We start from the raw sequence: 24,631 nt of genomic DNA, 5'->3' as shown, positions 1-24,631 counted from the left end.
TCATGGGCCACACTGGAAGAACTGTCTTGGGCCACATACACTAACACTAACGATGGCTGATGAGCTAAAAAAAAAAAAAAAAAAAAACAACTGCAAAATATCTCATAATGTTTTAAGGAAGTTTATGAATTTGTATTGGGCCACATTCAAAGCCATCCTGGGCTGCAGGTTAGACAAGCTTGTTTCAGAGCCTTTGTGGCTGGAAAAACCTCGCTGAAAATGTTTTGTTTCTTTTTATACCAGAGAACCCATATAAAAAAGGCCTGGTAGAATGTCCCACCAGAGACCAGAGGTTATTCAGCCTCAGTCCTTCAATTCTGAATTCTCATCACAGCCTTTCCCAGGTCCCGTGGCTGCACACAGCCTGGACCCCAGCATGTCAGGCTTGGAAGGAGATTGTATAAGTTACCTGTTCCAACAGCCCCAGTCCCCAGCCCTTGCCTTTCACCATGTGCCTTACAAGCTACTCATCCTGCTCAACGTCAGCAACAATGTAGCAGCCGCATACCATTTCTGAGTGTTAGAGAGTTTACTCCCTACACTAGTTCAAAACCAAGCAGATTTGCCTTTTGGAATCAGTTCTACCCCATGACAGCATCAGAGAGCTAAAGATATTAATTAATGCACTCCTTGAGATGTCTGCTATTCAACTGCAATTCCTTTAACTTTTACTCATAGCACAGATTTGCCAATTGCCTCAACCTCCTGGTTTCTCTCCTCTGAGCACATTCTGATTGGAGTTAGAGTTTGTCCTTGTTATACTGTAACCCTCAGACTAGAAACATTTTGGATGTGCTCTGATCAGCTCAGGGTAGGAGAAGAGGCTCATCTTCATTCTGGACACCAAATGTATATGAATGCTTCCAAAGGCTGAGTCTTAGAATCATTCCCCATGGGTCTAACCCACCAGCCAAATGGGAAGCCAGCTCTGTGGCATAACTGAGGGACACTGAAGAGAGAACAGTTCCCATCTTAGTCCGTCAGTGTCTGAAATTCCTGCATGAGCAATTCAGCCTTCTGGCTCTGGAGAATTTTACAGGAAAATAAAAAAAGTGGAACCAGTATAATGAGAAATGAAAAAAACATTAGCCACATGAAGGAGAAGACCAGATGCCATCTCTACTGGCAAGGCCTGAAAGCTCTGTCCCCCTGAAGTTCTCTCCCTGGTTCCTGGGAGTCTGAAGAGCAGCCCACACCTCACCAGAGCCCTAGGACGCAAGGCCCAGCTCAGATCCTAGACAAGAGACCCCAAAAGTCAGTGAATGTGTAGGAGGGGTGGTGGGAAGGCAGTGGCACAAGGAAGAGACTCTGTAGGTATACAGCCTAGAGGCTTTGGCCATCAATGGCCACCAGGTGTCACTGCCACCTCGAGAACAGTCTCTCTAAAGCATTTCAGAGTCCATGTACAGAGACAGAGGGTCAGTAGCTGCCGCTGACCCTCACAGCAGCCCGCAAGCTGGCAGTCCGGCCAGGCTGAGGCCAAGCTGTCACCAACCAGATCAGGCTTTGCCACTCACCTCCCTGCTCTTGGTGACATGGCCAGTGCTTCTTATGCCCTTTCCCCTATTCCTTTGAAATGTGTGCAGCAGCTGGTTCAGGCCCACCCCCACGTCTTTGCTCTTTGCTTTCTATAATTAATCCATCCCAGGCTGGGGAGCTGGCTGGTAACAAGGTAAGGTATGCCCTCCAATCACCATCCTCACCCCTAAGTCCCAGCTCCCTGTCCCCACTATAGGTGTTCCTCTGGAATCAAATACATGAAAGCACTAATGGTAGAGCTAAGGGCAAGGATAGAGAAGGAGAAAGAGAGAAGGGTAGACAAGCAGCTAGCCACAAGTCTGTCCTGGTCTTGGTCTAGAATTCTGGGCAGGAGCAGCTCCTAGGGCTTATGACTCAGACCAGAAGCTCTTTCAGCCTGAGCTTCCACAGCCACAGAAGAAAGAGGCCAGCAGGAGGCACCTATGAGGAATGGTGACAATGCCTGTGGGCAAGTTAGTGACAACACCTAAGGGCTCAGCTGGCCATGTAAAGTCCTGGCTGGGATGCAGGTAATGTTCCTCGATTCACATCCTTTCCACTTGCACGCTACCAAGATCATCCATAGGACCTGGCATCAATCCAATAGGCTGATAGGGGTGTTAAAGATGCCTATTCCAAATGATGAACTCACTCAACAAATATGTATTACAATGGCACATCAAAGGTAGTGGGGTAGGAGTGGTTTGCTTGGTGGGAAGAGTATTTTATCAACGTCATTTGTATAGAATTGCTATCATATGTTGATAATAAAAAGCAGGCCAACTTAGTTATTTTAAAAATTTTCTATAGTCAACTGCTTGCACCTGGGCAAACCACTCTCACCTGCCTCCCCTTGGTACACCCTTGATGTATTAAATGGCTACTAGGTGCTAGATACTGTTGCCCTAGAGATATAGCCATAAACAAGTCTGTACTCTTGAGAACCTTACATTTTAGTAGAAGAGACAATGAAATAGACAAGAATAATCTCAACTGGTAGTAAGCGCTATGCAGAAAATTAAAGAAGGGACAGGTGGTAGCCAGTGAGTAGGTGGCAGCTTTGGATTGGATAGTTGAGGAAGTATCAGTTATACTGTTAAGGAAAAGCCAGTTATGGCCGGGCACGGTGGCTCATGCCTGTAATCCCAGCATTTTGGGAGGCCAAGGCAGGTGGATCACGAGGTCAGGAGATCGAGACCATCTTGACCAACATGGTGAAATCCCATCTCTACTAAAATACAAAAAATTAGCCGGGCGTGGTGGCAAGTGCCTGTAGTCCCACCTACTTGGGAGGCTGAGGCAGGGGAATTGCTTGAGTTTGGGAGGCAGAGGTTGCACTGAGCTGAGATGCGCCACCGCACTCCAGCCTGGCGACAGAGCAAGACTCCGTCTCAAAAAAATGCAAAACTAAGAGGGAAGAGCATTTCAGAGAGAAAGTATAGCCTAATACAAAGATCCTTACCAGTGTGGCTAGGGCACAGTGAGCAATAGTTAGGATAGTACAAGGGCAAAGAGGCAGGTAGGGGCCTACATAAATTGCTTGGGAAAAACAGTGTTGTGGGGACAAGATTAAGGGAAAAAAACTAGAGTTCTGTGTTATGTTTAGCGTGCCCTTAAGATATGCAAGTAAGGATGTCAAGCAAGAATTAGAAATATGAGTCTGGAGTTTGAAGGGGTGGTCAGGGCAGGAGATAGATATGGGCTGGCCAAGACCACCAACAAATATATACATTGACCAAGTTCTGGGGCACTGATGTTTAGACACTCAACAGAAGTGGAAGAATCAGCAAAGGAGGCCAAGAAGGGGAAGCCAATGATGTAGAATGAAAACCAAGTGAGGGTGGGGTCTCAGGGGCCTAGAAAATAGTGTTTAGAGGAGGGAGTAGTCAACTGCATCAAATGCCACTGAAAAGTCTGAAAGATTAGAACAAAAGTGACCACTGGACTCAGTGACATGGAGATGACTTTTTTTTTTTTTTGAGACAGAGTCTCGCTCTGTCACCCAGGTGCAGTGGCGTGATCTCGGCTCACTGCAATCTCCACTTCCCGGGTTCAAGTGATTCTCCTGCCTCAGCCTCCCAAGTAGCTGGGATTACAGGCACCCGCCACCACACCCAGCTAATTTTTGTATTTTTAGTAGAGATGGGGTTTCACCATGTTGGCCAGGCTAGTCTCGAACTCCTGACCTTGTGATCCACCTGCCTTGGCCTCCCAAAGTGCTGGGATTACAGGCATGAGTCACAGCACCCGGCCTCATGGAGGTGACTTTGACAAGGGCAATTTCAGTGGGATGTGGGAGTGGGATGCTGACTACAGAGGACAGGAGAGACAATGTGGTAAAAGGGAGACGGTGTCTGAAACAACTTTCCAATAATCTTTTGGAAAAAGAGACATTGATGGTGGAGAAGAGAGAAGATACTTGAAAACAAAAAGGAGATAGAATTTAGGTCACAAGTGGAGGGTGAGCCTTCGAGCAGATTCATGTGGGTGGAGGTGCAGATAAGTGGGTGGATGTGATAGCAGGGACACGAAGGTAATCTAGTTTGACAGTTCCATAGTCCTGGACTTATGATGGCTGAAATGTCTGCTCAAATGTAACCAATGAAAATGTTCTATTATCTAGAGGAAATTGGAAGTGGGAATATGACCAGTACAGTCATGGCTTTAAGCTCAAGTTGTGGAGTTTTGACAACTGTGGCTGACTGTTGGATGTCTTCTGCCTTCTGGGTGGCCTGAGGTCAAGGCACAAGGCTCAGGAGGAAGCTCATAGAGGTTACCAGAAGATACCATCTGAGAAATGATGACCTCTGAATTCACTCATTATTTCAATTTAGAATATAAACGTTTTGGACAGCAACTTTAAGTCCGAAGGCTATTAACTAATTTTAAGCACACACTCTGCATTTCCATGTTAGTCAACGGAAATGCAGATCAATAAGGCATAGTCCTTGCCCGCAGGGGCTGAAAGTATTTGAGAAACATTTGCTATATTAACTTAATCATGTGTATAGTAAAGAATTTGGCTTTGCCCTAAGAGAATTCTGGCCTTTGTCTTTGGCTCCCCGGAAGTAACCTCTACACTCCTGGAGTTTCTGGAGTGATAGGAGTGTCTCTTGTCACTCATAGTAGGTCCCTCAGGCCACATGGTATTATCCTGACCTCCAAGGAGGGAGGAGCCAGAGGCTGAGTTCAACCAGGTGATCAATCAGTCATGCCTACATGACAAAGCCCCAGTAAAAACTGTGAACCCTGAAGCTCTGAGGAGCTTTCTCAGTTGTTAATACTCTATGCATATTGTCACATATCAAAGCCAGGAAGGGAATGAGTCCTAACTAATGGAAGCTTTGTGTTTGAAACCCTCCCAAATTCTGCTCTACACATCTTCCTTTGGCTTAGTTTTGACCTGTATCCTTTCTCCATAATACACTGTAACTGTGAGTATAATAGCTTTCAGTGAGTTCTGTGAGTTCTTCCAGAGACCTGTCAAACCTGAGAGTGGTTTTAGGAACTTCCTGAACTTTCAGGTGATGTTAGGAGTGAGGGTCTTATGGAGACTTCGCAGTTTGGCTAACTTCAGACTTTGCAGTTTGGCTAACTCCAGGTATTATGTGGCCTTAGAATTGAAAGGGATCTAGACATCATCTAATTCAACTCCATTTTATAGGTGAGGAAACAGAGGTCTAGAGACGGGAAGTGACTTGCCCAAGGTCACATAATGTTATAGCAGAGTGAGGATTAGCCCTTATGTGTCCTGACTCCCAGCATGGTATGCATTCCACAATATCCTTTGGATATGAATATAAGGCTGAGCAAAAAAAAGCTTATCCTTGAGTCAAACTGACTTTGCTACAAGGAATTTCTGAAAGAGATGCTACATTTAGGGAGCTTATCCCTTGCTATGTTTTCTGCCTTGACACTGACGTATTGTAGATTTCTCTTACAAAATGTTCAAGCTACAACATTTAATGTTTATAAAATAAGGGGCTTATACCAAAGAAGGGCTAATAATGCTTTTTTGTGGGGTAGAAAATTTTGTTCTGTAAATTATCTCTTTGCTTCGTAACTTTTATACTTTAGACACCATTTTGTATAATATGGATTGTCTTGCTACAAGGGATCTTAGTGTGTTCAACCTTTAATTTTAGACACAAAGATGCTGAGGCACAGAAATGGGAAGAAACCTACCCAAGGTCACCTGGTGAAGCAGTGGCAAGGACAGGGCTAAATGCAGGTCTCCTGACTCTTAGCATGGCCTTCATTTTAGTTCAGAATGACTTTCCTTGTAGAGGGTCATGAAAGTTTACACATTTTGTAAGTACTTAAGGGCCCTTCACAGAATCCCAGAGCAGCCCATTCTGTCTGGGTAATGTCAGGTTCTCTTACCCTGTCATAAATTCTTTAAGATACTACCAGATGTTCTCTGTTTTTCTTAGTATTAAAGGGAAGAAGGAACTCCTTGTCACTCTTCTGCTACAGCAGGGACAAGCAGTAATCTGGTTTGCAGATTCTCTCTCATTATCTAGTGTGGACTAAAGGGCAGAACTAGGATTCACATATCTTGATTCCATCACATTTACAAAATCATAAAATCTCACCATAGGCCTGATTTTTTTCAACCATAAAAATCTTTTTATCATCTTTAGTTAAATATAGTAATTAAATAGTGGGTTTGTATCTCTAACAGGCAATTAACTTTTGTTTTCCCAGTTACCCTACTGTGATTCTCTAGTAACCAAAACACTCATAAGAGCTAATACATAACAACATACCATCATACAGGGCTATTCTCAACTCAGATACCCAGAAAGAGTCAGGGTCCACATTTATCAGCCCAGAAGTTCCCATTTATCAGGATTAGTGAAGATGGAAGTATTCTACTCAAAGAAATTTTCAGAGCACAGAAGGTCTCTAGATATCAGTGGGGAAACTTGAGATCCAGAGAGGGAACTGACTTATCAATTGTTACACTGTTTTATGTGCTGGTCACCAAGCCAATAAATGAAGAGTCTAGGATTCAAATTTGGGTAGTTCTCACTTCACAGCCCACACTCTGAATCACTATTCTATTCTACCTCCCTAACTGTTTAAAGTTGGATTTTAAAGGAAAGCTATCCGAGAGAATTCTCATTTATAAATAATAAAACTTGAGCCCAAGAAAGGCTAGTCATTTCCCCCACAAACTTACACAGCTATTTAGAGGAAGAGCTAGACTTAAGATTCAGTTTTTGATTCATTGTCCCAAGTTCTTAACATTTCATAGTATAAACATTTAGTGGAGTTGGGGATACTTTTGAAAGATGAGATACCTCTTGCATGGGAATAAAGACCTTTCCCTGCCACAGGGTCTGATGTTCCACAAAACTTCAGTGTGGATTTCCCACTAGACCTGCAGCTGGAATGCTGTTGCCATGAGTGTGATTGGCTGACTGAAGAAGGCCACTTCTCTCTTAGGAAGGAAAGATTTCTAATTTGAGTTTTGCCTTGTCACTCTCTCCCAGAATGAGGGACCTGATTCTCCCCTTTCCAGACCAGCTTATTTCTCAGAAAGAGCCTTCCTTATTTACAAAGATAGCAGGCTCGACACAGTGAAGCAGTGAATAGACAGTAAGTGATGTGACCCAGCTCTTCCTCAAATACCTCTCAGTTTAAAATCGGGAGCATCCTGAGTCCCAGGTGAAACTGGCTCTGGTTCCCTGGAGACTTCAGGTTCAGAGGAAAGAGATCCAGTGCTCCTCTGGTTAATTATATAATTGATATTGCAGATTGCTGAGAAGGCCCCTATAAGGGGTGGTGAAAAATAATCAGGCCTCCAGGGGAAAGGGAAGGGAAGGAAGAGGGAGATGTCTCCTTAGATCCCATTTAGGCCTGTGGGCATCTGGCCTGTACTCCATTCTTTAGGCCACCAACATCTAGAGCAGTGGCCTTGGGAATGGTTCTTGGCTCTGCTATGTCTCTTCCTAGCTGCTTACCTGTGGCTGCTGGGTTGTTAGGGGTCTCTGAGGAGACAGGGCAGGAGTCCTGGACAGCAGCTGGTTCATCTTGCTGATGACTAGTTCGGTGATGAGTTGCCTGTCCTCTACCTGATGTTCCCCAATCAGTGGCATGCTACAGTCCATGACCTGGTGGGAGATGTGTCCCAGGTGAGGAAAGGGGTCTGGAAACATAAAAGGCCTGGTACAATCTTTCAGAATGGGTAGAAATTAAGCCAGCAGAGGTGGATTGGAGATGAAGCAGGAGTTCTTGTCTTCAGCTGGAAGTATGATCATTTGCAGAAATAGGATCTTTGTCACTTCCTTCTACAAACCTTTGCCTCAGGTCTTTTCCCCAAGCTTTACCCGTGCCAGGGCTCAGTGAGACCACAAATTGCTGAATGAAGGTAGCCAGAAGAGGTAAAAAGCAAGGAGAGGGTAGAGCCTCAGGGCGCAAAAGTTTGCAGGCAGGGAGCAGGCAGATGTGAAAGACATCCCCTTAAATCTCTGATTAGGAGCATGCACTTTTCATCTCTGTTACTTTTCACCCACAGAATCTCTATCTCTAAGCATGCTCTGCTCACTAAATGACCAGGTTCATCACTCTGTACCTGAACTGGGATGCCCTCCCTTCTCACCACCAATCCTGGTTCTTCCTGTACCTCAAGGCTCAGATCAGTGTTTTCCTCCTTTAGGAAGTGTCTGCCTCACAGACTCCATAGTCCAACTTTCTCAATTATGGATGAGGAAACAGAGGCCCACCTAGCAAGGAGAGGTGTGACCATTCAGAAGGTTACAGACCATGCAGGAAATGAGAGAGATTCTGAATTTGAAGCCTACTTTGGGCTCCTGACACCAATATCCTGGAAATACCACCAAACTCTTAGCAAGGAGTCTTTCCTGCTCCCAGCCAGATTGGGTAGGAATGTGTGTGAAGGATTCATACTGCCACTGGCTTTCCTTTAAAACAGGAAAAGGGAGTCAGCAAAGTTGTGTTAGAGGACCAGGCAGAGTAGTGTCTCCAAGGCTCAGAGAGATGCTAAGAAGAATGTTCTGCATCTGGTGCCCGGCTGAGACACTGATTCACTCTGTGGTCTTGGGAACATGTTCATGGTGTTAGGCCTCAGTTTCGTCACCTGTAAAATGAGCAGGTTGGACAGAATGACTCCCAAGGGTGGCTTTCTGAGACAGAGAATGGTAACATCACTACAGCCTTCCCAGAGGAATGACTAGTATCCCAGGAACCCATATCCAACATCTTTTACTCCTGGCTAGCAGGTTGGAAACAATAGCTACCCACTGATCTTGCTGGAACATTTCCATGGTTCAGGAGGCCCTAAATTAAAGGCAGTCTGAGCTGCCCACATAGTTCTTAAGCCTTGGGAGTTATCTCTTACTGCTTGGTCCAGACTTACCTCAAAAATGTAGTCTTTCCCATCTTTGCCATGTACAGCTTTGACGGCACAGATGTCCAGGCCGCCAAACATCTCAGAGCAGGTGTCCACCCACAGTTTGTACCTGGAGGTGATGGGGAGGTGTCCTGAAGCTGGGGCAATTCGCTCACCACAAAGCTCGCTTGCTGGTCAGGCTCTCCTTGCTGCCTCCATCTCTCCCACCTCCCATCCCCACTGCTCCCTCCATCTACCTGCATCAAGCACATACCCTTATTTACAGTGCCCTCCTCCATCTACTTTCCAGATCCTACCCATTTTTGCAGACTCAAAGCAGTTCTCACCACCTCTAGAAGGCCTCCTTGGCTATTCCAGCCCATGCCAATTACTCCTTCCTTGGAGCTTCTATGGTATGTACAGTCATCTTTTCCCATAGGCTGTCAGAAGAAGCCATGCTACTTCTTGACCACTTGCTGCTTAGAAACTTCTTCCACCAGATACTCTAGGTCATCATCCCTAAATTCAGCCTTCCATAAATCCCTAGGGCATGGACACAATGCGGCCAAATTCTTTGCTATGGAGTGGCAAGTGTGACCTTTGCTTCAGTTCCCAACAAGTTTCTTATTTCCATCTGAGACCTGTTAGCCTGGCCTTCACCGTCCATATTTTTATGAGCATTTTGGTCACAACCACTTAACCAGTCTCTAAGAAGTTCTGAACTTTCCCTCAGCTTCCTATCTTCTTCTGAGCCCTTCAAACTCTTCCAACCTCTTCCAGTTCCAAAGCCAATTCCACATTTTCAGGTATCTTTATAGCAACACCTCACTCCTTGATTAGTCTGTTTTGTGTTGCTATAAAGGAATACTTGAGGCTAGGTAATTATAAAAAAAAAAAAAAAGTTTATTTTGGCTCATGGTTCTGCAGACTGTACAAAAAGCATGGTGCCAGCATCTGCTTCTGGTGAGGCCTCAGGAGGCTTTTACCTATGGTATGGCAGTCTTTATCTCTATCATCTGTCTTTATCATCAGTCCTGCCTGATCTTGTTAAATGGGATACTTGGGCCTTTTGTAAAACGTTTTATCTGTCCTGTTTGCTCCGTGACTCCCTTTGGACAGAGCTTAATTCCTAAACTTCTTCATCTAAGGAAGTCTCCCTCTCACTGGGTTGGAAACTGGACTTCTTCTCTCACTCACCTGTCTGACATGGCGATCTGCTCCAGCATTGCAGAGCCAGTGTTCGTCTTCCAGTTCCCTGAGATCGATGTCCTCCTGCAACAACATCCCACCAGGATAGGACAGGCAGTGAGCCATACCAGCAAGAGGAGGGCATGAAACTTTCCAGAATTTTAGCTTTCTGTTGCTTTCCACATCTGCTTCTCCCACAAATAGCCCAGAGGTCTGTCTGCTGAGCTCAGAGCCTGGGTGCCTCTGCCAAATCCCCACCTGCAATACCCTCCTCCTCTCTACAAGGGTCTTGCCCAGACGGCTCTGGCTCCACAGAGCCTTCCCTGATCTCTCAACTGGATGACCTCTTACTGTCCTTAGAACTCCTATAGGACTTTGCTTCTGCCCGATTTTCAAACTTAAATCTACTTTTTATTTGAGTTATTTGATCTGAGTCTTAAGTTCAGATTTTTCCACAAGCCTGAAAACCACTTGAAGGTATATATCATGTCTTGTGTTCCCAGAAGACTACCCATTCAGTATCTATACTGACTCAATACATACAAACTGAAGTCCATTGATCCTGAGAACTCCTGCAGGGTTCTTTATGAATATCTCCGAATGTCTTCCTTACTGGCTCACTCATTCATTCATTCAGTGTTAATTTCTGAAGGCCACTATAATACTAGCAATGTGACTCTGGGCAAGTCAATTAACTCTTCAGGGTTAAGTTGCCTTGTCTGTCAAATGCAGCCGATGGCATCAAGCCATCAGCCTCTTCTCTGCTGTGCCCACGGCACCCTCCATTCATGAATATGTGTCAGTGTCAACTAGTCGTAGACTAAACAGGAGGTGGATTACTTGGTTTCTGGTTCTGGATTTGCTCTTGATGGGCTGGATGACCTTCATAGAGTCATTTCGCCCCTCTGAGCCTGTTAACTGTTAACACAGGCCTGTCAGAAAGACGAACTGATACAGGTTTAAATTAACTATGAACACCCAAAATATGTCTTTTTAATTATTAGCCTTCACCCGGACACAGTCAAGAGGAAGGAGATGGCCTAAGGGACAGAAGAGTCCTGCTTACATTGTTGACAGAGCCCTTCCTGTGCTGCCCTTATCATGCAGTACTGTTAGAGAGTGGTCTCCCCAGAGATCTGATTTCAGACACTGAAGAACCTAGATATATGGCTCATTTTTCAGAACCACGAGGTGGCCCCATGAGTTAACGAACAAGGTCACAACAGTCCTTAAGCTTGAACAGTACTGACTGCTTTCCAAGGCGCCTCCTCACCAAACCCCTCATTTCAAACCCCCTATTGTGAGTAGGCTGAAATTCTTGCCCCTGCTTGAGTGATAAGAAAAATAAGACTCAGAAAGGTTAGAGGACTTGTCTGAGATAGTCCAAATAGGTATGAGATAAAAGTCCAGGAATCTTGGTTTCCTCACATGATGTGCTTTTCCCTACACTCCAGTACCTAATTCAGGAAAGGCAAAGAAACAAACTACTGAGTGGCTGGCAAAACCTGAGTAGAAACACAGAGACAGAATCATAATAAAAATAACTCTGTCTTCTTAACATTTGTGGTTTACAAATGTGTCCCTGTGACCAGACTGCTCAAGGCAGGGGCAGAGAGTCACTCACTTCCATGTCCCCAGCACAGAGCCATGGCACGTAAGAGAGTCTCACAAACTTCGGATCTGTACACTGACTCCCACGATTTTCAGGTTGCATATCCAACTCAACCTGAGCCAAAACTCATTTTACCATTCTATCTGTAGGTGTTAACTTTCTTCCCGCGATGTTTCCTTGGTTTATCAGGATATTCCTACTGCCTTGATGCATAATACAATGTGAAACACTGTTTCATCTATAGGCTTATTTATTTCATTAGTAGTAATATTAATAATTTTCATAATCTGAGAAGGCTTCACTTCAAAATGAGAAGTTTCAGTAGTAGAACCTTTCAATCACAAATTTTGAATGAGTTCATGGCTGCCCATCACCATACCATATTATTTGAAGGACTCACTTACATAAACACTTAAAATAAGAAAGTTAGGGCCAGATGTAATGGTTCATGCTGCAATCCCAGCACTTTGGGAGGCCAAGGCAGGCAGATTATGAGGTCAGGAGATCGAGACCATCCTGGTCAACATGGTGAAACCCCGTCTCTACTAAAATACAAAAAATCAGCCAGGCGTGGTGGCGGGTGCCTGTAGTCCCAGCTACTCAGGAGGCTGAGGCAGGGGAATCGCTTGAACCAGGGAGGCGGAGGTTGCAGTGAGCTGAGATTGCACCACTGCATTCCAGCCTGGTGATAGAACAAGACTCTGTCTCAAAGAAAAGGAAGACACTGAACCCCATATAATTGGTTTCAAGCCAGTCCGATAACCTCTATGACTTTTTCAACATTTAAGATACTAGAAAAAACATTATATAACCCTGTTGAAGTTAATTTATAGGTTAAAATCCTTTTTGAGTGGATAATAACAACATCCTTACATTTGCATGGCACTTTAAAGTTTGCAAAGCTCCCCAACACTTCACACTGTTCTCTAACAATGGGATGCAAGGCATAGATCCATATAGGCTACCTGAGGCATGTGGGAGCAGAGGGGACACTGAGAGGCCATTCTCTAGACCCAAAAATCATCTGACCTCCACAGCTGACCCACATTATTGCCTACTGCAGATGGAGGCAGGAATGGTACCTTCTTCACACCAAAGTGGCTGTCTCTGGATCTCCACGGAGATTGCTGGGGTAGACAAAAAGAATCCCAAGCCTGATCTTGGCTACTACTAAGTCAATTCCTTCTTCTGAGAGCAGGAATATAGCCACAAGTTTGGGGAAGAAGTGTGATGAAGAGAAGCTAAGAGGGCCTAAACATTTCTCCTTGCACACAAAAAAGTAAGTAAATGTTATCTAAAGTTTCTCTGGTCACCCACCCTTCATCAATGTTTTGGAATTCTCTTTTTTTATGCTTCATTTTGAGTTGTTTCTTGAAACCCTAACCCTTAAAAACTAGGTGTCTTCTTTTAAGGATCAAGATACTTTTACCCCACTGTTGTTTAATGTTTTGTGTTTATTTAGGGGATTTTAAAGTTATAGGATAGGTAATCTGCTTTCCTAGGTGCCTGAACATATATATATTTTTTGCTTCTTTTAGCAAGTTTTTATAATGGTTTTTAAATTATTCTGTCTTAGATTGTGCATATTTCTTTTCTTTTTTTGAGACAGGGTCCTGCGTCACTCAGGCCGGAGTGGTGCAATCACAGCTCACTGCAGCCTTGACCTCCCAGGCTCAAGTGATCCTTCTACCTCAGACTCCCAGGTAGCTGGGACTACAGGCAAGCACCACCACACCCAGCTAATTTTTGTATCTTTTGTAGATAATGGGGTCTTACCATGTTGCCCAGGTTGGTCTTGAACTCCTAGGCTCAAGCAATCTGCCTGCCTTGGCCTCCCAAAGTGCTGGGATTACAGATGTGAGCCACCACACCTGGCCACATTGTGCATATTTCTAAAGCAATCCTGAATCTTTTCTGGAAGCAAGAAGACTGTAAATATAAAGTTGTAAACTAAAAAAGTACAAATCTTGACAATAAAGGTAAAATAAATTCTATGCCTCAGTTTTCCACAAGGGTTCTTCCCTGAATACTTATTGGTGCTTATTAATGTTCCTGCTGCTATACAAGGTAGTGGAGATGCAGAGATGATTCTATCATTCTTGCCCACAAGGAGCTCAGAGTCCGGAGGAGGAGGGTGACACAAAACACATGTGCGGCAAGGGCTAACCAGGAGGTGTGTGAAGAAGGGTGGTATGGGACAGGAGTGCAGGGAGGGGGCCTATGTCACTCTAGGGGTGGGGAGTGTAAGTAGTGAAAAGGTGGGTAAGAGAAGAAAAACAGACACAGGTGGGGAAGGGAAAGGGAATGCTGCTCAACCTTGAAGTCTGCTAAAGTCCCAAGTGACCAAGATCAAATCTATATATTAATAATGTTCTTTCTTTGTAAAGAAAACACCACTGTAAACTTTTTTAGTGGGGGATTAATATTTCTAAAATTGGAATTACAAGCCACTTGCATTTTATGCATATTATGGAAAGTCAGGTAGTTTTGAAATCTTTTCCTTTACTAAATTCTAATGAAGGAAAATTTTAACTTTCCATCCTGGCAAATGGACACAGTTATAGAGAAGTCATGCACTGGGCTTTTAATGCCTGTAGCATTTTCAGTGTTGGGTATTTACATCAGGAACTTTTTAACTTCGAGCTGTGGCAGTCTGGGGAAGCCTATGGATTCCTTCCAATGAACACAATATATAAGATGTGTAACCATATAAGACAGAGTACATGGGATCCCAGAGCTACCCAATTAGAGTTATCACAAATATTAAACAAATCTGTGATTAGTAAAATACGTGTTTCTTTCTAAATAACAGGAGGCAGTGGCAAGTCTAACAACTACCATGATTTTAAAGTAGGAATGAGAATAATCCATAGAGATATCTGTCTCAATTATAGTAAGATATAAGAATATCAGTGATCGCCTTTAGTGACAAACTCCTATGTACAGATAACTACTGTAGTCTGTTGTCTCTGTTCAAAATGAAGAGAAAGCTAAATTTCCTTTAGAGGCAAGTGAAAATGAATATTAATGTATTTTCTCATCTTAGTTCACAGACCCCTCCTCTGACTTAAAAGGAATCCAGGTAAAAAATCTCTGACTTAAGTGGCACCCTCTCTCTGTTATCTGCCTATGGGCCAGAAGAGGTTAAACTGAGAGTTGGTTGCAATGTGGAGGCTCAGATTTTCCACTGTGGTTGAGGAGAAAGCATACCCCACTCTTACTTACATGTAAGCCTTGTAGTTGTTGCCGATCTTCTGGACCCGGATGTCATACTTGGAGTCAATGAAAGGCTCTGCAGTGGCATAGGTCTGGGTAAGAGCCACCACACTGGCAATGTCCTGGAAGTCGTAGTGGTTTTCCACTTTGACCTAATGTTGGAGCAAGGCAGAAAGGGGGAAAGGGAGACACACACATACACACACTGAGAAGTCACAAGGGCCCTGAGCCTCCAAACCCACGAATATGTATCCGATCCAGACACTAATCTGGGTGCCACATCTTCCCAGGAGGCCCCTTTTCCCTAGCTTCCCTTCCCAGAACTCAGGGGCCACACTTGCTGCAAAGGACCCAGAGGACCAAGCAGGTGGCTTGCATTCTGCTTACTGAAAGAGGTCTGGTTGGGTGACACTCATGGCTTTAGAGGTGGCAAATCATCTTCTCTTTGGAAAGAATTCATCAGTGACAGAGGGAGAAGAGCAGTTCACAAATGGGCGCTCTGAAAACTGCCCTTCTTGGTTCAACCCTGAAGTACAGCAGGCCTCTCTGCCTCACCTTGCCCATGCCTGAGTGAGCGTGGCCAATCTTCACCACCACAGGGAACGTGGGCAGTGTCAGCTGAAATCAGAAAAGAAAGGAATAAACTGTCAGAGTGTGCCCATCTCTCTGTGGAATCCTACAAATATTTTTCTTGCGAATGCCCTTGGGAGGGTTCTTTAAAGAAAGAACTAGTCCAATCTACTTGCTTTACTGATTAAAAAACTGAGACCCATGGAATGACAGTGACTTTCCAGGGTCACACAGCATATTACTGGCAGTGCTACAGGAACCCTGTTCTCTTATTTGGTGTACCCTACATCTTTAAAATGTATCCTTTGAAGGAAATAATGTTGACCCTGATGAAAAGTCAGACTCCTATGGGAACTAAGATTTGAACAGATATTGGGGGTATCTGGCCTGATGATTTCAGAATTCCTGGTTGAGGCCAGTCAAGGCTGGAAAACAGAACGTCAAAGGGCTTTAGAAATCACATAGTTCAACTCTACTTTATGGAGAAAAAACTGATGCCCAGAGAGGCAAAAGTCACAAAGCTATAGTGACAGTCAGAATTGGAATCCAGCCTCCCACTATCCAGTCCAGCACCACGTGGAAACATCCCACAGCAATAATCCCATGGAGATTTGGGATTTGGAGGCTTGGAACACTACGCTCAAACAGCAGACAAGGCTCTGGTCACAGTCACCCCCAAGTCCCCTGCTTCTTTGTTTTCTCTTTTTTTTCTTTTTGAGATGGAGTCTCACTCTGTCGCCCAGACTGGAGTGCAGTGGCACAATCTCAGCTCACTGCAACCTCCGCCTCCTGGGTTCAAGCCATTCTCTTGCCTCAGCCTCCTGAGTACCTGGGACTACAGGTGTAGGCCACCATGCCTGGCTAATTTTTGTATTTTTAGTAGAGATGGAGTTTCACCATGTTGGCCAGGGTGATCTCCAACTCCTGACCTCAGGTGATCAACCCGCCTTGGCCTCCCAAAGCACTGGGATTACAGGTGTGAGCCACTGTGCCCAGTCTGCTTCTTTGTTTTCTAAGCTATCCCACCTTCTAGAACATGACATAGTCTCCAGTGAGAAGGGACATGCAATAAAAATCAGTGTAGCCTAGGGACTCAAGAGGGCTTTGAGGTCCAAGGTTTGCTCTAAGTGATGGGACACCTTGTGTTTTGTACCCACACCAAGAGCGCTGTCTCCAGCTATCTGGAGAGTCTGAGGCTCTGGGAGTGAGAAAGGGTTTCTAAAGCACTGGCTGCTTCTTTGACATCTCTCCCCACCCCCCAGGCAACAGAGCCAAGACACACACACCCCAACTTTCTCTGTCCTGTTCTATTACTGTTTGCTGTTGCTTTGGAGCCTCATAAATAGGGCATTGAAAGCACTTCCTGCAGCTGAAAGAAGCCCTGAGTAGCTCGTCTCATTCCCAGCGTGCAGCTCAGCAAGGGGTCCGTCCTTCTCTGTCACTGTCTCTTTTGCCTGTTGTAATTCTGTCTGCCTCTCTGGGACTCTGCCTGTCTCACTCTTTCTGTCTGTGCCTCTCCTCACTCTTGTTCTTTCTGCCTGAATCACAGCCCTCAGTCTTTCTGTCCTCATGCATTTGTCTTTGTGGCTCTTTCCGTTTTTCTGCCCTTGACACCATCCCCTCTCCCAGCGCTTTCCCTTTACTTCCAGAGCGCTTCATGACTTAGGCAGGGAAACAGAGGCCAGGGCCTCTTTCCTGGCTTCCCTCTGCATCTTACTGAGTATGCAGGTCGGAAGAGCCTCGGGTCCTGCCGCCGCGGGTGGCCTAGAGCCAAAGGAAGGCGGAGCCCATCGGGGCGGGATTGGCCCTTAGGGCCACCTCATAAAGCCTGGGGCGAGGGGCACGACGGCCTTGGGAAGGAGCCCTGCTGGGGCTGTTTGGTCTGACAGACCTCACAGGCTCAGTCGGGCTCTGCAGTGTCATGCCTGGGAGCCCCCGGCCCGCGCCGAGCTGGGCGCTGTTGCTGCGGCTGCTGGCGTTGCTGCGGCCCCCGGGGCTGGGCGAGGCATGCAGCTGCGCCCCGGCGCACCCTCAGCAGCACATCTGCCACTCGGCACTTGGTGAGTCCGAGGTCCGCGAGGTCCACAGCAGGGGGTGGTTGTGGGGGGATTAGTATCTGGCCAGCAGTAGACCAGGAGTCCAGAGGAAAAGGGAGGAGCTCAAATTCCGACCGGTTGCCTCTTGCTGAGGCTGATAGGTCGGGAAGGACCAGGCGCCATAGCAACCTTGCAAGCGCAGAACCTGACTGATTCATAAGGAAATGAAGATTGCGTCAGGGACTTCCATAGCGACGTCCCTCACTCTGGCCATACTGCAATTATGGAGTGTCACTGAACAAGGTGTCACTGGAGCTATCTGATGATTATTCTGAACTACTGGACTGGGGACAGAAAGGGGAGGGCAGAGGGCTTGCATTATAACTACCGGGGTCTGTCCAGGCCTATAACTGAGGTTGCCACCAAGCCCCTACCGCAACACACACGTTCTGTCCTTTCTTTTCCCTCTGCCTAGAATGCCCTCCCTCACACCCTTAAATTCCTGGCAGACTCCTACTCATCCTTCAAGGTCTAACTTAGGTCTCTCCCCTTCTCTGCAGGCTCCCTGGCTCCTTGGTGCCGCCTCAGCATCTAACCGTCTTAGCGCTCCTACTATGCTGTGCTATTGTTCTTTACAAGTATGCCCTGCACTAGATCAAGAGCTCTGCAGGATGGGGACCCTGTCTTAATCACATCTATGGGCCTAGTGCCTAGTGCAGGGCCAGGCACAGAGGAAGAACGTCATCAACAGTTTTTGGTTATTAATGCTCAAATGGCAAGAGATGCAATACCTCAGTGCAGGGTCAGAACATTTATGAATTCAATAAACATTTACTAATGTCAACTGTAGGCAGGCTGAGAGGCCTTGACCACAGCAATAAACTTCACACCAACTGCCCTGAAGAGGCTCCTCCTCCCTTCTGTACTCTGACTCCTACCCTGTGCCCCACTGCACAAACGGCTATGGAGAACTAGAGCTCTCCAGACTAACTGGTTCGAAAAAGCAGAAAGAGCTTAGCGGTTATAGAACCTAATAAGCCTGAGGGGTTTGGAACTTCCAGGGACTGCACAGGAGGCGTTTCCAGGTCCCCCTTCTCACACATCACGTTGCTCACAACCTGGTCACACCAAAACCAAGAATTGCCCTATAGACTTCTTCAGGGACCCTGGATCATCCAGACCTCAGGTGTATTGCCCCCACCAGCTGCTAAAGGTTCCCTCTTTTCTCTTCCTATGCAGTGATTCGGGCCAAAATCTCCAGTGAGAAGGTAGTTCCTGCCAGTGCAGACCCTGCTGACACTGAAAAAATGCTCCGGTATGAAATCAAACAGATAAAGGTACATGGGGGCAGGCTGGGATGTGTAGCCCCTAAGGCTGATGGAGGAAGTGGGGTCTGTGTTCTGGGAGGGCTGGTAACTTTCAGGTGGCCTGGCTCAGTGATCCTTGGGTCTAGATGCTGAAGTGGAACTGGATGAGATTTGGAGGCAGAGCCCGTAGAATCCCAGGGATATTGCAGGGGAGGGCCTCTGCGTCCATCTGGTCCCACAGCTGCTGGTGTATGGTGCCACTACAGGTACCTACTGGAATAAACCAAGGTTTAGGTGTTTTTTTGTTTGTTTTTTTAAGACAGAAAATAACCCAGTAGGGACATCTGAGGACACAAAATCCTGAACTGGACTTCTGCTTAAATATTTAGGCTGAGAAATGAGAAATTTTTGCCTGTTAATATATGCAGTACACTCACTGACTCGATATTGCTTTTTTTTTTTTTTTTTTGTAATTGCCTGTCAGATGTTCAAAGGGTTTGAGAAAGTCAAGGATGTTCAGTATATCTATACACCTTTTGACTCTTCCCTCTGTGGTGTGAAACTAGAAGCCAACAGCCAGAAGCAGTACCTCTTGACTGGTAAGTTAAAGACCAGCAACTGGCCTTAATATAATAGATTCTGCCCGAGGGAAGGTAGTGAGAAAGGAGCCAGGGTCTTCCTTGGGCAGCAGGCTGAGCCAGGTGGCATTTTCTTGGGCATAAAACAGAGCTGTGTTAGTGACAGACAACCTCTGAGTTGGGAGGAGCTTTGTAACCTCCCTTTAAATGTAAGAGTTCTCATTACAGTGATCCTGGCTACTGTTTCACTATTTTAAGGACAGGTTGCTCACCCAGTATAGAGCAGCTGCTTCCATTTTCAAATAGTTTAAATTAGTATCAGATTTTTGGCAAAGTCAAAATCTCCTCTCTAAAACTGCTCCTTGCAGGTCAACTCTGCCTTTTCCACAGGACCTAATAGGAGCTTGAGTCTAACATAGTTCTGTCTCTGTGAACTTGGGCCCAGGCAGGATTCCTCCATACTGAATTGGTTTGGATAGAACAGTTAAAGAATCACACAAGTATATGACTCCATAGATGAATGCAACATTAAATTATTTTGGAGTTCAGGGAATAGAACTGTTTGATAGCTGTGAACTATCAGGGAAGCTTCATTGTGTAAGTGGGATCTAAACTGGCCCGAAAACACAAAACAATATTTAGAAAGAAAGCAAGGGAAAGAAAAAGCACAGCTGTGGGGGAGGGAATAGGTGAAGGGATTCCACTATCTATCCACACATTCAGCAATGAATGACCACTTAGTCACTGCCATGCCTTGGCCAGGAGAGTGGAGATTCAGTAACAAGGCACAGTCCTCAAAAGAGTTCACTGTCCAGACATGGCTCTTGATGAGTCATAGGCACTGGAGGCTACAATGATAAGGGCTTCCCAGCTCTGAAGATGTGAAATTGTGCAGAACTGAGGAGCTCCTGGATGGGACAGGCAGAGGCAGGACACACTACTGAGCCCTGCAGTTCCCAGGTCTGGCAGACCAGGCCCTTTCAAACTCTGTTATCCCACCTCCTTCCTAAGCACCTACCCTCTGTGTGTCTAGCCTGCTGCCAGGCATGGAGGTAAATCAGGGGAAATGAGGAAACATGTTCTCTGCCTTTGGGGAGGTCAAGTCTAACTGAGGGTGGGGATAAATGACAAAAAACTAGTCTACGGAAAAGTTATCAATGGCACCCATGTCCTACAGGAGAAGACACAAGCTCCTCTGCCTGGTGTTGAAAGCTCTTTGTGACCAGAACACTGCTGCCCTCTCTAGCATTGTCTTCTGTCATTTGTCAATGTCAGTTCCCAGCCCCTCACTTTCCCAAGAGCTGAACTCAGCTACCTGCAGTTGCAGAAGGTATGCTGCCAGGCTGTGTCCCCCTGCCTCTGCACAGGATAGATGCAATGACAGGAAGCCCTTCCCCCAACCTGTCTGGCAGGTGAACTCCCACTCATCCCTTCAAGGTCCAATGCAAGCACAGTCTCCTCTGATACACCCTCCTTGTCCCACGCCCCTTCCATAGATGGAAATAATTGTATGTTCCTTTGTTCTTATACTGTACTTTGTATAGAACTGCACGATAGTGTAATTTCCCCTGCTTATCTATCAACCCTACTCATTTGTAAGCTCCTTGGGAGCAGAGATCCTGTCATTTTTATATCTGTATTTCTGGTACTAGATCACAGTAGTCACTCAGTGAGTAAATGATTGAACGACTAAGGTTCTAAAAGAGGTATGGGCTAGGTGGTCAGAGAGGGCTTTGAGGTGGCACTGAAAGGGTCTTTGAAAGGCAAAAAGGAATTTCATAGGTAAAAAGGGGGAAATGTCCTATGGGGAAGGGGAAAGACTCACTAATCTAGAGCAGGAGACTGGCCTGTGCAGATACTGGGAAGGACTGGAAAGGGGGAAGGGGCCTATTATTTACTGAATATCTTCTGTGGGACCACAACTGTGCTGGGAACTTTATAGACATTCTCTCATTTAATCTGACAACTTTATAATTTTCATTTTCCAGCTGAGAGGTTATACAACTTCCTTAAGATCATTCAGCTAGTAAATGACAGAAAAGAAAGAGGGGGGGTCCTACACAGACTCTGACTTTAAAGACCACATTCTTCTCTCTGTACCATGCTAAATGAAAAGGCCTTCACCAGATCCCATAACTCTGTCTCATACAAATATAATCTGTTTATCTTTTTGCTAGAAAGATTATAGTAGTTTTATTTTTTGGTCCCTTTATTGAGTCCCATGCCACCACTGCCACCAAAAAGTCACTGGGGAGGCTGCAATTCTGGGCTCTTCAAGAACCTGGGCCCCTGGAGCTCCGGGAGAAGAATCCTCATGCTTGACTCTCCTCCATCTCCCCTTGAAGGTCAGGTCCTCAGTGATGGAAAAGTCTTCATCCATCTGTGCAACTACATCGAGCCCTGGGAGGACCTGTCCTTGGTGCAGAGGGAAAGTCTGAATCATCACTACCATCTGAACTGTGGCTGCCAAGTAAGGGAATGTCCATTTCCTAAGTCTTTAGGGATGGGGGAAGGGTTCTGAGCCTTCATTCATGCATGAATTTATTCACTTACTAGACTATACTTGAGATCTGCCATGGATCAGGCACTGTATGAAGTTGGGGATGAGAAAGCAATATAGTCTATAGGCCCTGATCTCAAAGTACTTACACTTTGGCTGGGAAGGTGGCCATCATAGGAAGCAGAACGAGATAACTGTAATACAGCCACCCTTTAAAGACAGTCAATTCTTTGCCAGCCACTATAATAGTAAATTTACTGTAAATGTTTAATTTAGTCTCCAAAACATATTTGTGAAGAATTAAGATTTCCATTTTAAGGTGAAGAAATGAAAGCTCTGGGAAATGAAGTGACTTGCTCAAGGTCAGTGGTAGAGTAAGGACCCTCAGAGCTGTCTGATTCCAGAGATGCCACTAAGTGGCAATATTGAATACGGGGAAACTTGGGGAAGGAGAATCCAGGGGAAGATTGGGGACTAGGAAAGGCTTGATAAGACAGGGGCATTTGAGATGGGCTGGCAGGGTATGTAGGAACCTGAAAGGTAGCAATGGAAAAAGAAGGACACCATACTCACTTTAATGTTGTGTGGCCATGACTCTAGATCACCACCTGCTATACAGTACCCTGTATCATCTCGGCCCCTAATGAGTGCCTCTGGACAGACTGGCTGTTGGAACGAAAGCTCTATGGTTACCAGGCTCAGCATTATGTCTGTATGAAGCATGTTGACGGCACCTGCAGCTGGTACCGGGGCCACCTGCCTCTCAGGAAGGAGTTTGTTGACATCATCCAGCCCTAGTAGGGACCAGTGACCATCACATCCCTTCAAGAGTCCTGAAGATCAAGCCGGTTCTCCTCCCCTGCAGAGCTTTGGCCATTACCACTTGACTTCTTGCTGCCAGCTAATAAGAAGTGCCAAGTGGACGGTCTGGCCACTGTCAGGGCAGGGAAGGGGCCATGACTTTTCTGCCCTGCCCTCAGTCTGTCACCCCTGCCTCCCAAACCCCATTAGTCTAGCCTTGTAGCTGTTACTGCAAGTGTTTCTTTTGGCTTAGTTTGTTTTCTAAAGCCAGGATTATTCTCTTTCCTCCCAAGGAAAACATGTTTTCCTTTGTCTTAATCGATCTGGTAGGGGAGAAATGGTGAATGTCATACATATGAGATGGTATATCCTTGTGATGTACAATACCAGAAGGTGGGTTGACAGCATCATAAACAGACTGACTGGCAGGAATGAAAACAACAACATACTGTGGCTGTGTATCCTCTACTTCCCCTGTCTCAACTCATCCTAATCCTCTGATACACTTTCATCTGTTTGGGGGAGTCATTTGGGGGACACGGAATCACTCAATGTGAGAGTTAGAATGGCCTAACCTGCCTCCCAATGCTGTTATCCCCTCTACAGCATTTCTGGCAGAGGGTCCCACCTGGTTAGCACCTCTTTGAATAAGAATGCACTTATTGTCTCAGAATAGGTACTACCTCTCCAGGTTAACTCTCCTTAACGCCCTCAACTGATGTCCATAAGGCTTCTCTTCTGTCTCTTTTTGAATTACTAACATCTTCATTCCTATTTCAGAACCTTTTAAAAGCCACAAAGCCTTTTACTTATAGAGTTGAAATCCCCCTTTGTTGGCTTCTTACACCACAGAGAGGTGGTCCTCTCTTGAGGGCAAATTTCAGGATAGAGCACCAGAGAGAAATAGCACAAAGGCCCTTGAGGGGAAAGGACGGTAGGTAGGGAATATACCTGGCAATTGAGGCAATTTTTTTCCAGCGGCCAGCCCTGCTAGATTTTACAGCAGGAAAAAGCCAGTTTTCATCCCCAGAGCCCCCTGTACCCTTCAGCTGAGTACTCTCACCATTGTGTCTTGGGCTCCCTGAGATTTCCCAACCAAAGGACCCTTAGGGCTCCTCAGCCTCTGCAAGGCTTCCTGGCTTGCCCTGAAAGGAAAAGTCCTGATATTGGCCTCTAGGATTTATTAAGGACAAGAGCTTAAAGTTTCAGAGCTTCTCCCTGGGGAAGCTCTGGCAAAGATGACAGAGATGGTTCTTTTCAAGACCCAAGGTTGTTTTTTGATATGTGGTCTGCTGCCAAGCAGGGTCATAGACAATGTGTCAGAAGAAGGCTCTTGATTTGCAGAAATGGTGTAAACGGAGACCCCTTTTGGCCAAGGAAGTGCGGAGGCGGGGACAAACATAATCTCTGTTCCACTTGGAATGCTTTGCAGGGAGTCTCCATTGGTGGGTTAAGCAAGATCACCAATTGATCACACCAGCCTGGGGCAGAGGGTGTGGGGACAGGGAAGAAGGGAGTTTGAGCTCCAGGTCCCTGCACAGGAAAAACATTGGCAATAGCCTCCTTACCAACCAACCGTCCCATCTCTCTGCTCCTTCTGACTTACTAGGATGGCAGAAGGCACAATATTAACCCAGCCTTATCACAGTTGTGGAAGCGCCAGGGGAATGGGAGAGTCAGGGGAGTAATAATAGTAGGAGCAATGCCCTACATCTAGTAGAGTGCTTCACACTTTCCCAGAGGCTATTACTTAATGGCTCTCACTTAAATTGTGTATGTACCCTATTAGAGTATCCTGTGCAAGGATAATTATGCCCACTTGACCGTCTTATTGGAAACTGCACACAGTGAGGAAATGTAGCTTGTTCAACAACAAGTGGCACAGTCAGGGCTGGGACTCAAAAGCAGTGAGATCTGATTGTTGGTCCAGAAGTTTGTTATTCTCTCA

At 45.7% G+C, this 24,631-nt stretch overlaps 2 protein-coding genes across 3 annotated transcripts in view; one reads left to right on the top strand and one right to left on the bottom strand.

Annotated features, from left to right (window-relative positions):
* The window catches only part of SYN2 (synapsin II), a 190,606-nt gene that overhangs the window by 13,967 nt on the left and 152,008 nt on the right, over positions 1 to 24,631 (bottom strand). The window contains exons 6-10 of one of the 2 annotated variants that reach the window (XM_045385741.3): positions 15,447 to 15,509; positions 14,901 to 15,043; positions 10,073 to 10,147; positions 8,903 to 9,005; positions 7,488 to 7,637 (exon numbers count right to left, since the gene is read on the bottom strand). In XM_045385741.3, coding sequence (XP_045241676.2) covers positions 7,488 to 7,637; positions 8,903 to 9,005; positions 10,073 to 10,147; positions 14,901 to 15,043; positions 15,447 to 15,509 — 534 coding nt within the window. The remainder of the gene's footprint in view (positions 1 to 7,487; positions 7,638 to 8,902; positions 9,006 to 10,072; positions 10,148 to 14,900; positions 15,044 to 15,446; positions 15,510 to 24,631) is intronic. The other variant, XM_045385743.3, reaches the window with a different exon arrangement.
* Positions 17,312 to 23,127, top strand: TIMP4 (TIMP metallopeptidase inhibitor 4). Its single transcript, XM_005547838.4, has 5 exons — positions 17,312 to 17,521; positions 18,737 to 18,834; positions 19,289 to 19,403; positions 21,728 to 21,852; positions 22,483 to 23,127. Exons 1-5 carry the CDS (start codon positions 17,383 to 17,385, stop codon positions 22,678 to 22,680), a joined length of 675 nt encoding a protein of 224 aa, XP_005547895.1. The 5' UTR covers positions 17,312 to 17,382; the 3' UTR covers positions 22,681 to 23,127.

Source organism: Macaca fascicularis, chromosome 2 (assembly GCF_037993035.2).
Source record: "Macaca fascicularis isolate 582-1 chromosome 2, T2T-MFA8v1.1".
Lineage (NCBI taxonomy): Eukaryota > Metazoa > Chordata > Mammalia > Primates > Cercopithecidae > Macaca > Macaca fascicularis.
Note: the sequence above shows the minus strand (reverse complement) of the source record. Positions and strands in the feature narration are given on the sequence as shown.